Source organism: Bubalus kerabau, chromosome 1 (genome assembly GCF_029407905.1).
Source record: "Bubalus kerabau isolate K-KA32 ecotype Philippines breed swamp buffalo chromosome 1, PCC_UOA_SB_1v2, whole genome shotgun sequence".
In the NCBI taxonomy this organism is placed as follows: domain Eukaryota; kingdom Metazoa; phylum Chordata; class Mammalia; order Artiodactyla; family Bovidae; genus Bubalus; species Bubalus kerabau.
In genome coordinates, this window is record NC_073624.1 from 185,703,243 (window position 1) to 185,716,730 (window position 13,488).

Sequence of the window (13,488 nt, forward strand, 5' to 3'; positions counted from 1 at the left end):
CACACTAGCAAAGTAATGCTCAGAATTCTCCAAGCCAGGCTTCAACAGTACATGAACTGAGAACTTCCAGATGTTCAAGCTGGATTTAGGAAAGGCAGAGGAACCAGAGATCAAATTGCCAACATCCGCTGGATCATAGAAAAAGCAAGAGAATTCCAGAAAAACATCTACTTCTGCTTTATTGACTATGCCAAAGCCTTTGACTGTGTGGATCACAACAAACTGGAAAATTCTTAAAGAGATGGGCATACCTGCCTTACCTGCCTCCTGAGAAATCTATATGCAGGTCAAGAAGCAACAGTTAGAACTGGACATGGAACAACAGACTGGTTCCAAATCAGGAAAGGAGTATGTCAAAGTTGTATATTGTCACCCTGCTTATTTAACTTATATGCAGAGTACATCATGTGAAAAGCCGGGCTGGATGAAGCAGAAGCTAGAATCAAGATTGCCGGGAGAAATATCAATAACCTCAGATACACAGATGACACTACCCTTATGGCAGAAAGCAAAGGAGAACTAACGAGCCTCTTGATGAAAGTGAAACAGGAAAGTGAAAAAGTTGGCTTAAAACTTAGCTTAAAAACTAAAATCACAGCATCCGGACTCATCACTTCATGGCAAATACATGGGGAAACAATGGAATCAGTGACAGACTTTATTTTCTTGGGCTCCAAAATCATTGCAGATGGTGACTGCAGCCATAAAATTAAAAGACACTTGGTCCTTGGAAGAAAAGCTATGACCAACCTAGATAGCATATTAAAAAACAGAGACATTACTTTGCTGACAGAGGTCTGTCTAGTCAAAGCTATGGTTTTTCTAGTAGTCATGTATGGATTTGAGAGTTGGACTATAAAGAAAGCTGAGCACTGTAGAATTGATGCTTTTGAACTGTGGTGTTGGCTAAGACTCTTGAGAGTCCCTTGGACTGCAAGGAGATCAAGCCAGTCAATCCAAAAGGAAATCAGTCCTGAATATTCATTGGAAGGACTGATATTGAAGCTGAAACTCCAATACTTTGGCCACCTGATGTAAAGAAATGACTCCTTAGAAAAGTCCCTGATGTTGGGAAAGATTGAAGGCAGGAAGAGAAGGGGATGATGGAAGATGAGATGGTTGGATGGTATCACCGACTCAATGGACATGAGTTTGAGCAAGCTCTGGGTGTTGGCGATGGACAGGGAAGCCTGGTGTGTTGCAGTCCATGGGATCACAAAGAGTCAGACACGACTGAACGACTGAACTGAACTGAACTAGGATTGGGAGCAGGAGAGGGTGGGGCCTAGCCTCCGCCTCGACAGTGTGTGCTAAGTCGCTTCAGTCATGTCCAACTGTTTTCAAGTGCATGGACTGTAGCCTGCCTCTGTCCAAGGGATTCTCCAGGTAAGAATACTGGAGTGTGTTACCACTTCCTTCTCCAGGGTATCTTCCCGATGTAGGAATCGAACCTAGGTCTCTTACGTCTACCTGCATTGGCAGGTGGATTCTTTACCACTAGCTTTGTGACCCCATGGACTATACAGTTCATGGAATTCTCCGGGCCAGAATACTGGAGTGGGTAGCCTATGCCTTCTCCAGCGGATCGTCCCGACCCAGGAATCAAACCAGGGCCTCCTGCATTGCAGACAGATTCTTTACCAATTGAGCTATCTGGGAAGCCCTAGCTCCACCTGGGATGCCCCAAAACCCCCATAGCAGAAAGAGAGAGTGGGGCTTAGCCTCTGCCTCATGCTGGGTTTACTGAATTTATTCTCTGGGCCTGCAGTTCTCAGCCAGGGTCAGAATCACCAGGCTGGATTAAGTATTTAATTTGGTGGAAGATGTAGCAAGTGAGAGTTTCCCAGAGGCTGATGAATGTAGTTATTCAGTGAGAGAGGGTAAAACGACAACAAGAACAAGAACAAACCAACAAAACTCTTTCCCTTTGTGAGTTTAGAGAGAGTTTGGGGGTTATATGGGAATGTCTGCAAGTTCCAGTGAAACATTTCAATGTACCAGAGACACCAGAGAGAGAGGTGGCTGCTGGGGAAGGGAGCCTGAGGCGTCTATGCTGGGGGCTCTGGACTCTTCCCAGGCCACTGTGGCTGCCCCAGAACACAGCCCTGTATCAACCCTGAAAACCCATCTGAGGACAGGGGCAAGCTCTCAGAGCAGAAGGACCCAGGGTCAGGCAGGAAGGAGTCCAATCGTTTCTTTCATCATGTGATTTCTATCAACAGGTTTGGCTTGCTTGTGCACTCACTTAACAAACATTCATAAGCACAAAGGAAGTCTCCAGCTAGACATCCTGTTATTAGTTGATGGCTGTTTAGTGAGAGAGATTTGTGCCATGGTCTCTGCACTGAGTTCTCAGGCCGGATTGAGCCCAGGTATTCCTGGTGTAGGATGAGATACTTTCTTAATGAGACATTGTTAACATTTTGCACATTTGTCCTACTGCTTGGCCCTTCAGTGTCCTACCCTGGCCTGGCTAACTCCTTATAGCCTAGGAAACAGAACTTTAGCTGTCATTCTACCCCAGCTCGGATTACAGAAAGCTGGGAGTGACGAGGTCCAGGTGTGGCGGGTGGAGAGCTGCCTCCCTCATTAGATCTGGCAGAGGATGAGATGGTTGGATGGGATCACCCACTCACGTGAGTTTGAGCAGACTCCGGGATATAATGAAGGACAGGGAAGTCTGGCATGCTGCAGTTCATGGAGTCGCAAAGAATCGGACACGACTGAGCCATAATAACAACAATTACACCTGGAGAGAGAATACTGTATCCAGTAGGAGCCAAACAAGTTTGTTATAAGAATGAATTAATAACAGCTGACGGTGCGTGCGTGAGCGGCGGGGGCGTGGCCCGGAGCAGGGGCGTGGCCCGGGCCGAGAGAGAAGGAGACCGGAGGCCGCCGCGGCGCGCGCAGGCGTTACTGGTCGCCCCGAGTCACGTGAGCACGCAGGCGCAGCGCCGCGCAGCCCTCTTGCTCACACAAAGCCCAGACGCGGAGAAAATGGCGGCAGGGGTCGAAGCGGCGGCCGAGGTGGCGGCGACGGAGCCCAAAATGGAGGAGGAGAGCGGCGCGCCTGGCGTGCCAAGCGGCAACGGAGCTCCGGGCCCGAAAGGGTGAGTATTTTAAGGCTCCTTGTCCCAGGCTGGGCGCTTTCGCGGTGGCTGGCGGCGGCTCCGTTAGATCTGTTGGGGCCTCCTCCCGGCGCGGCCTCAGCTGGGCTTTCTTTCCCCTCAGGGTCTGCCGAGGGTGGAGGCGGCCCAGGCCGTGAGGGGTGAAGCCGGGCGGCCCCGTGAGCGCCTGTAGGACCGCTCTCTCCCAGGCATCGGGTCTCAGCTCTTCTGGTCTCTCCAGACCGGGTCCGACGCTGAGGCCTTAGGCCGGGCCTCTGCGCGCAGGGATAATGGCGCGCGGGCCCAGAGCTGACGAGACCCGGCGTCCGCGACCTGCTGGCCTGTCGGGTGACCTTGGTTGGGCGCGTGGCTTCCCGTCTCTTCGCCGTCGTCCGGGGTCTCAGTTTCCCGATCCATAAAGTGGGGGATAGGGGAGGGAGTGCGCACGCAGGACCTCGCGCGCGGTCGGTCCCGGTAAACGGTGGCGGAGGCGGGTAGGTATCGGGAAGGACCGCGAGGACGGCTCTGGACTCCCCCTCCCCCTTCCGCCCCGGCACGCGCCGTTTCCCTTCCCCTTCCCGGCCCCGCGGGAAGTGCCTCGATCGGAACCGCCCCTTGCCCCAAGCTCCGACCGGGAGTTAGTCCCTCAGCTCCTCCCCAGGTGCGCGGTAGGTGTTTGTGGAGCGATCGGATCTGCTGCTCGGTGTTCATCCGTAGAAACAAAGTGTAAGAGGAAAGAAAGAAAAAGGAAAACATTTTCCGTGTTCTAGGGGAAGATTTTGTATCATTAGGCGGGTTCACCCATTTCCAAACTCGGCCACACTTTCGAGTCCTATTGGGGGCTCTGTCTCAGGTCCTCGGTTTTGAAAGTTTTCTTAAAGCGTTAAAGCATCGTCTTATGTCTCTGGTGAACCCCACTCATTCTGATTACAGTCGGCTGAGAGGTGCGGAAAGACGTTTTGCCTTCGCCCGCCAACTGTAGGGGGAGGTGAGGGGAAGGCTTGGGCACACTTTTGATTTCCCACATACATTTTTTAAAAAATCTGGTGAAATTTACAGTTTCAGCCATTTTTAGGTGGACGATTCCGTGGCATCGAGTGCATTCGCGGTTTTGTGCAACATCACGAATATCCACGCTGAAAACTTTTTCCTCACTCTAAATACAAACTGTAGCCATTAAACAGTTAACTTAACCATTCACCTCACCTGGATACCTGTGCTATGCGTTCTGTTTCCTATGGATTTACCTTCCCACCAATTTTTAATGTGTATAATTAGAGTTCATGGGGATTAAATGTGAATGTAGTTAAGAGTAGTTTGCTTATGAACACTCACTAAATACTAGCTATATTGTTAAAAACTCTCCTGAGGTGGGGAGGAGCCGAATACCTTGGTTACTGGTCCTTGGAAATCGAGAGAAAGGCATCCTAGAAGTATTCCCAACTCTTTTGTTATTGAAAACTCTGGAAAGGGACGTGTTCATTTAGACTTTTTAAAATAACTTGTTTAAGGGAGCCTGGTAGGATATCTGAGGACCATGTTTGGAGGCCTTTAAGATATACATTTATGTCCTTTTTTTTTTCCCTTTCAAAGCAGTTATCACAGGATGGAGTGCTGCTAGAATCGTGCTAGGTGAGAAGTTATTAGTTACAGATTATAGCATCTGGGGTACATTTTCCAAATTTCCCATTTTCCACAGTCCATTTCCAAATAGTCATTTTGTGACTGATTGATTTGACAAACATAAAACATGGCCTTCAGAAAGAATCTGAAGGTTTCAGAAAATTTAACAAGTCTTTGTCGGGAGAACCTCAGTCTGAGACTCTTTAAATAGAGAATATTTTAGGCAGTTAGAAACACTTAGATCTATTTTGTAGGGCCATTGGAAAAGTTTGTATTTTGGGTGTTTTTGTGTGTGTGTGTGTTTTGCCTCGGGAAGCCTTTAAAGCAGAAACTTTAGAAAACAGTCTTCCTGCTCATAGGGAGGGACCAATGGATATTTTTGTAGTAAAGTTGATATAAGTAAAAGGAGTTACAGGGGTGGGGAGCTTGGAGGAACTCCTGTTCCTCAACCCTAGGCTGTTGGGGGCGACCAGGTGTTCCCCTAGGAGGAGGAGGATGAAAGGTGATCATTGGAGAGAAGCAGAGAGGAGTTTTCAAAGATGTTGACATGTTTGATATATATTTATAAAGAACTTCATTTTCCTTTCACTTTCTTTGTAAAGAACTGAAACTGCTGGAGCACTGGGGGCCAGCTGGTGGGCAGTGAATTCCAGACTAGGGAGTTCAGATTTTTATCTTGAGAGCTTTTTTGTGATTTTGTGAAAGTCGCTCAGTCATGTCCGACTGTTTGCCACCCCATACAGTCCATGAAATTCTCTAGGCCAGAATACTGGAGTGGGGAGCCTTTTCTTTTCTCCAGGGGGTCTTTCAAACCCAGGTTTCCTGCATTGCAAGTGGTTTCTTTACCAGCTGAGCCACTTTTGCAGGGTGGGAAAGGAGTGAGACTGGATTCTTCTCACCTTTGTCTCCACCAGGAGTGGAGTGTGCTGAAAGCTGAAAAGGCATTGAGACAGCAAGCTTCATGAGGACCATGGAAAGCACAGCCCGTTTTGCAATTCCTTTTCTCTCCCAGCTGTAAGCCAGCTGTTGTTTTTTTTTTTTTATATTGATGAGAAATGCATTCCATCTAAGGACAGTCAAGATTCAGAGTTAGAGTGTATTGGGGGTAAAAATGTTCATTCTAGAGGGACACATAGGCTTAGGGTTTTTTTTTTTAATTGTTTAAAAATAGAGGTTACACTATACATTTAAAATCAGTGACTTAACCTACTCCACTTCCAGATTAACCTGTGGCCGAATCTGAAAGGTGAGAGATGGGCTATTTTAAAAATAAAAATTTGTATTTAGTGTAAATTTCTGGGGATGCAAGGTTAGTGTTAACACTATTTTACAGTCAAGAAAAGGTTTTTTGTTTTTTTTTTTCAATTGAGAAAATTCAGGTTAAAGAAATTGACCCTAAGAATCTGGGGGAGGCCATCTTGACTTCAGGGCTTTTGCTGTTTCCACAGCAAACCTCTCAGTAAACAGACATTTTAAGTGGGGTTTTTTTCTTTTTTAATTTTTAACCAGATTCTTTGTGCTTTGCGGTAACTTGAGTGTTTGCTGTACTTTAAGAAGTGCTTGTATGCTTCATAATCTTGAGACACATTTGATGGTGAGCTCAGGATTAGAATGGGGCTCTGGATTGTTGGAATGCATGCTGCTAGCTCTTTGCTTTGCTTTTTTGATTTTATTCAAGGCTAGGCTGGGGGATACTAGTCTGCAAAGATTAGGTTGCTTGTTTCATTTGGGATTTCTCAGATAGACTCTTCCATTACCGTGTTTTGCAGTGAGGTGAAATTTGAATTACTGTTTTGGTAGTCTGTGATGAGTACAGTGGAGGTTTCCCTGGTGGTTCAGTTGGTAAAGACTCTGCGTGCAATACAGGAGACAGGAGTTCGATCTCTGGGTCGAGAAGATCCCCTAGGGAAGGAAACAGCAACCCACTCCAGTATTCTTGCCTGGGAAATCCCCTGGACAGAGGAGACTGGTGGGCTACAGTCCTTGGGGTCGCAAAGAGTCAGAGACTACACAAAGTCAAACACGGTGCTAAACAGCAAGTACAGTGTTTAGGTTTCCTTAGCCACGGCCCCAGTGGGCTTAAAGTCTAATCAGTATGTGCAGTGGTAGAATGCAAGGAGTGAATCATCTCCACAAAGTTTTTGGTACAAAAATACATCATTGTCACAGTTAGTGTGCCAGCTTCTCCTTTAAACTTGTGAGTGTGGATAGTAACCTCCTTTTGCAGATGAAGGAACTGAGGCCTGGCAAAGAGCTGGTAACATTGGGGTTCAGACTTCGATGACCCTACCTCTTAGTCACCTGTGGTACTACCCTCTTAGATAACTGCGCTGAACATTTACCAAGCTGCTTTTTGTTAGGCTGCTTCTTGATTCTCACAGCACCCCTGTGAGCTGCATGGATACACGTTATGCTGGTTTTGTTGGTAAAGAACCATAGAGGTAAAGAACTGGACTCACGTGGGTAGTTAAGTGGTAGACCTGGAGCTAGAATAGTGCTCTCTACATGTTCAGTACGTTAGTGGATTTCAGGATTGAAAAGATTTTTGTGAAGACTCATTCTATATAAGGGATAGTTCTGAAGGGAATATGGAGGTTGAGGGGGGTCTTTTCCCTCAAGAGATGTGGTCAGGATTTCAAGATATTGTAGTTGCTCTTTCAAACTACACTCCTGATTGAAAAACTCCAGGAATTATGAGAGCATTATGCATGGGAATGCTGTGGAAGTGTAAGAGAGGGTAGGGATTTACTGTTTTACATAGTGAATGTATCAGCTCTTTGTGGACTAGGCACTCAGTATTTTGTTTTTTTAGTTGTGATCTTTATGTAAAGTATAATTCTAGTATGATGGAGCAGTGACATGGTAAGTTATCAATCTTCAAAGAGTACAATCAGGAAAACAGTTCCAAAACCATATTAATCATAATTAATCTTACTTGACTGACTCAGAAGCTTCTTAAGGTATTTTGGACTTATCTTTATCGATGTATTAGGAATTAGGTTATAGACTGTCAGGAAAAGTTTTTAACATACTGGGTCTATTTAGAACTTCAGATAGATAATTGGGTGCCAGAATCAAGTAGGGTGTTTATTGACAATTGGAAGCAAGTTAGCAAGGAGACTATTGGTAAGGCATTTATTTAGCTGGTTTAGGTAGCTTCAGTTTCTTTGAAAGATTGCAAATTTGTTAACTATATATAGCAGTTACAAGTCAAGTTATGTTGGAGTAAAATTTGGAATTTGAGAAACCAGCAGAAACTTTAAGAAATGTGTAATTGGCACAACAAACTGCACAGGTTGGAAGTGTGCGATTTGATATAATCAGTGAATGAAAATAATACAATTATAACCTGTAGAAGTTTTTGCTGCCCCTTGGTAATCCTGAGTCCTCCTTTCCCCCACCTCCAGGCAACTATTAGTTTGTTCTCCACATCAGTATGTATCAGTGCTTCTCATTGGGAGATTGCTTTCCCTTCAGGGGACATTTGAAAGTGTCTTGGGGATTTTCTTTTCCCCCTTATCTTCATCTTCAGATCTGAGGAATGGGGCTGCTTCTGGCCTCCCTTGGGGAGAGATCAGGGATCCTGCAGCACATAGGGCAGGCTCAGACAACAAAAGAAATTTCTGGCCCAAAATGTTCATACTGTTGAGGCTGAGAGAACCTGCTGTAAATTAGTTTGCCGGATTACATTTTCTCACACACAGCTTTACATGGTGAAGTCATACTACATGTCCGCTGCTTCTGTCTGGTATCTTTGAGTGTAATTATTTTGAGGTTCATCCATGTTGTGTGTAATTCATTACTTACTGTTGAATAGCAGTTCAGTGTATGAATACAGTTTGTTGATTCATTCACCTGTTAGTGGTGAATTTAGTTGCTAAGTGGTGTTCAACTCTTGTGACCCCATGGACTGTACAGCCTGCCAGGCTCATCTGTCCATGGGATTTCCCAGACAACAATACTGAAGTGGGTAGCAGTTCCCTTTAGGGTATCCTCCTAACCCAGGGTTTGACCCGGATCTCCTACTTTGCAGGCAGATTTTTTATCTAGTGAGCCACCAGGGAAGCTTGATCTCTGCCTGTTAGTAGGTAGACATTTAGATTTCCAGTTTTTGGGAAACTGGAATAAATAATGTTGTTATGAGCATTCAGGTATAAGTTTTTGTATGGATATATTCATTTTCTTCTGGGTAAGTATCTAGTTGTGCATAACATGGTAGGTGTATTTTAATGTTTTGAATTTATAATCTCGTAAATTTGGGGTATTTAGGATAAAACAGTTTTTCGTCAGTGTAGCTAAATGATAATCTACTTGTAAAAATGTACTTCTAAAAGGTTTTTTACAGTTGTGTTGCATGTATTTTAGGGCTAGAAGAATATTCCCCTAATTCTGTCTAGAAGATAAATGAGAAAATTGAACATTTTTTAAAAATGGGATTTTGTTCAGTTATATCATCTGTACTTGAATATATGTCATGTGAGGTTTTTTTGAGGATGGTTCTCTACTATTCTGTAAAGAATAGAGTTGATAGTGATTATTAGATTTATGAAAAGGTCAGTTTTTTAAGAAACTGCAAGTGATGAGATAGTTCACCTGTTTTACTTAGGAGGAAACTTCTCAGAGAGAGGAAATGATTAGCTGGAGAAGGATTTGGGTATAGTGGTGCTGTGGGCATACCTTGGGCATAACCCACATGAGCTGCCTTCTGGATGGCGAGCCCTGTGGTGTGGATTAACCCCAAACCAAATCTCCATCTTTTGTGGTTAGATTGGACAGTTTATTCTTAGCAGTAATGCTGCATGGCAGAATTTGGCCTAGACACTTTGTTACCTTTGTCTTGTAATGAGTTATTTATACATTTTGTAATTTATAAGGTGAGTTGAGCAGTCTGTTAAAACACAGGCTGGAACTGTAACTGTGTCATGGACCCTGTGTCAGAATAATGTTTTTTAATGTTGCTGATAGAATATTTGGGCTTCAAAAGAAGCCAATTCTGTTACCAATGTATTTCTACCCATAGACCCTCTAGTTAGGCCCATGAAATGAAAATTGATCTCCGTTTTATTAATTGTAACACTTGTCCTTCTCATCTGCTGAGGGTAAGACGCATGGACGTGTGCTGTTTGGCAGCCCTGGTGCTGGGCTTTCCTGTGGAGTACACAGGTGGACTGTGTTTATGGTGTGTAGTCAGCCTAAGGAGAGTCAGTCATGAGCCTGGGTAGACAGAGTAAAGATTTCTAGGAATCCAGGGATTGTGTGGCCCTATCCCTTTATGTCATCTGCCAGCCCTTGTGAAGGAGGTCTGTTGATTGCATGTTGATATTGGTATCAATCAGATCATGGAGGAAGTTGCTTTCCTTAATATTTGGCATACTTGTATTTGGCTGTGAGGGACCAGTTTTTAAAAAAATACCTTGGGGACTAAAATAAGTTGCTAACTTTAATTTTTCCAGGTACACTGAAAGAAAGTCCTCCAGCTGCCATTCCCCACTGCAGGGAAGACATATCCTAGAATAAAGATCAACCCTTACTTAAAAAAAGGTGGTCTTGTAAATCATCAATACCATAGTGTTGATTTTTTTGTTTTCTTTGCCTTTTTGTCATGGATCACAAAGTCTCTGCTGGAATCTGTAGTTGTGGGAGTCCCTCAGTTCTCACTGGTAGAAAAGCAGAGGGCTTGGAAAGCAGACAGTGCTGGACTTGATGCACAAGAGGACTTCTGTGGCTGCTGGCTCCCCAGTTGTTCCTGGTCAGCTCTCACTGGTGTCCGCCTGTGATCACGGGGGCTTAGGGAGCAGTCTTGCTCAGCCGGCCCAGCCTTGCCCTGGCTGTGCACACACTCTGGCCAGTTCCTTGGCTTTGGCCCGGGCTTCCAGCCTGTCTGGTTCTGTCCTTTGGGAGCCTGCATTTCTCGTGAACCTTTTTTCCTGCTCACTCTAAGCCACATTTGTACCTGTAGGGTTTAGAAATGCTACTCCGTGGAAGCACCTAACACGAAGGTAGAGAGTATTGCAGGAAAGTCCACGCAAAAAAAAAAAAAAAAAAAATCCACCCTTCTCTGCCAAAGAATTGTTAGCCTGCTTTTTACCTACCAGAGTTGCTTGACTTCAGTTTCCCTAGCCTCAAAGTAATGGAGTTGAGTAGAGAAAGGTTTCTTTCCCTTAAAAAAAAAAACACACACACAAAAAACACGTGGTAAGATGTATGTAAATTTCACCATCTTAAAATGATTACATGTACAATTTAATGGCATTAGGTACAGTGTTGTACCTATTCACTCACCATTTCCAGAACTTTTTTTTTTTTTTATCATCCCAAACAAACCCTGTAGCCATTAAACAGTAACTCACCATTCCCATCTCTACCCAGTCCTGGGTAACTTTACCTCTCCTTTTTTTCTCTATGCCTGACTTATTTCACTTAGCATAATGTTTTCAAAGTTCATCTCTTTTGCAACATGTATCAGCACTTCATTCCTTCTTTTTCTTTTTAATGACTGAGTAATATTTCATTGCCTGGATCTACCACATTTTGTTTATTCCATTCATCTTTTGGTGTATGCTTGGGTTGTTTTCACTTTTTGCTACTGTGAATACTGCCTAGGAGTGGAATTGCTCGGTCCTCTGGTAATTATGTTTTAAGTTTTTGAGTAATTGCCAAACTGTTTTGTAGTAACTGCACCATTTTACATTCCCACTTAAAAATTTTTTTTGCCCCCACAATGAAAGTTACTTATTTGTAGGGCTGAAGTTTGTTGGGCCTATGTGTACCACCTCTTTGGGGTTCCATGAAGTCTTATAAATCTTCCCTTCTGTTTTCCTGTTACTGTCTTAGAATTAAAGCATCTCAGGTAGGGAGATGGCCTCCCCACCCCCACCACGTATGTTAGAGCCCCACAGGAGTGTGTGAAGGCCTAGGAAAGCACATTTGTCTTGGAAATGGTTTTTTTGATAGGTGGATTTTCAGGAGTGTACTACTGCAGTTTTCTGCTCTATGGACCATTTCAGTTTGAGTGACTCAAATCAATCAATATTCTTATGTTATATGTAACTTTGCCTGAGATAATCAGGATAATTTGCCTGGAAAATCAAATATTGTCTTTTGGGTTGTGCTAACTTGTGAATGTTTTTTTCTCCTCTTTTGAATTCAGTGAAGGAGAACGACCTGCTCAGAATGAGAAGAGGAAGGAGAAAAACATAAAAAGAGGAGGCAATCGCTTTGAGCCATATGCCAATCCAACTAAAAGATACAGAGCCTTCATTACAAACATACCTTTTGATGTGAAATGGCAGTCACTTAAAGACCTGGTTAAAGAAAAAGGTAATGGTACTGGTGGTTGAGTAGGGTCAGAAGGTTGGTGTGTCATCTTCTCTGTGCCTAATTCCTTGGCTATTTTTTGTCAGTGGAAGCTGTTCTGAGTAGAGCATGTGTTCTCTCCAGGCTTGAGAGCTAAGCCCCCTCCCTATCCACCCTACCTTTTTTCCTTTTTTTTGTGGTCATGCACTTGTGTGTCAAATGGGGGCATTTTGTATGATCCCTTGGCCTATGAATGATTTCACTGGCTTAGTATGGTTAACAGGGCTTCGATTAAACTTGAGGGGAGCCTCTTTGTTAGGGAATTAAGGAAATTTTTTGAATTCTTCCTATTAGGTGGGAGAAATTTTTTTCTTTTCCCTTTTTGTTTTAAAATTCTGGCGGGAAGGTAGTACTTTGTCTAAATTTTGTGGATGTCTTCCTGGGATCAAAATTTGGTGGCTGGAACATGTGCTGCTCAGATTCTAAATTATAAATCCATGCCCTGGGGAGGAAAACACAGACTCAATTGGCAGTTGGGTAGCTCAAAGTAAAGCATCCGCTGTGTAATTTGGTGCCTTCTGGCACCCACCAGTCCTAACCCTGGTGTCCAGAGTCTGGTTGAGGCAGAGGAAGCAACGGAAGCCCTGCTGCCACCAGGAGGCCCTGGGCGGTTGGCTGCCCCCGTGTCCTCTGCCTCTGCCTCCTGTGCACACCGTGTGTGTCCTCCTCCTTGTCACACTCTTGTTCTGCTGCGTTTGTTGTCTTTTCCTGATTCTGGGCCCTGCTGGTGGCACACAGGGCTAAAGAGATTGCTCAGCCCCGGTTTAGATGAAACTTGATAGAGAACCATTTGTCTAAAGGCCTGGAGGTCTCCCCTCACTCTTACCCCATGGGAAAACTAGAATCAAATAATTCTTAACCGGAGTCTTTTTGAAGGACTGAAAGGTACTGGTTTTTCTGGAGCATTCATAATGTAAAGAGATTTGAGCTTGATTTGTCAAATGATTAACATCTCAGTGACAGACAGATGCCACTTGGATAGGCCATTTTGGTATGTGTACTGGTGCTCCCAGCATTGGGTTTTGAAATTATGAATGGCCCACTGCCATCATGGTCCCATCATTTAATTCAACCACAACATGCCAGAAGCATTAGGCACTGTGAACCTCTCTGTACAGTCATGTAGGCTGCTCCCATGTAGTATTTCTCCAGGTCACATGGATGGAAAAACGTTCTGGTGTGAGGTTTGTTTTCCTGCCTTGATCAGCCAAATCATTCCTGCCAGTGCTCCTAGGGCACGAGTGAAGTTTCTTTTTGTCTGAAGGGCGTGTCACGAGGCATCCCAGATGCAGTGTTCTTGGTTTTTGGGACTGCTGCTTCAATAAAGCTTAGAATTTCTGTACAGCACAGTTGGGTCTCATTCGAATTAGTTTTTGGAATAACCTCCAAATTTGTGTTC

At 44.3% G+C, this 13,488-nt stretch overlaps 1 protein-coding gene across 2 annotated transcripts in view; it reads left to right on the forward strand.

The window, feature by feature from the left end:
* The first annotated feature begins 2,768 nt into the window (after positions 1 to 2,768).
* HNRNPM (heterogeneous nuclear ribonucleoprotein M) overlaps positions 2,769 to 13,488 on the forward strand; it is a 40,330-nt gene continuing 29,610 nt past the window's right edge. The window contains exons 1-2 of one of the 2 annotated variants that reach the window (XM_055545771.1): positions 2,769 to 3,113; positions 11,884 to 12,053. In XM_055545771.1, the coding sequence (XP_055401746.1) occupies positions 3,001 to 3,113; positions 11,884 to 12,053 (283 nt within the window). In that variant the 5' untranslated portion in view covers positions 2,769 to 3,000. The remainder of the gene's footprint in view (positions 3,114 to 11,883; positions 12,054 to 13,488) is intronic. The other variant, XM_055545781.1, reaches the window with a different exon arrangement.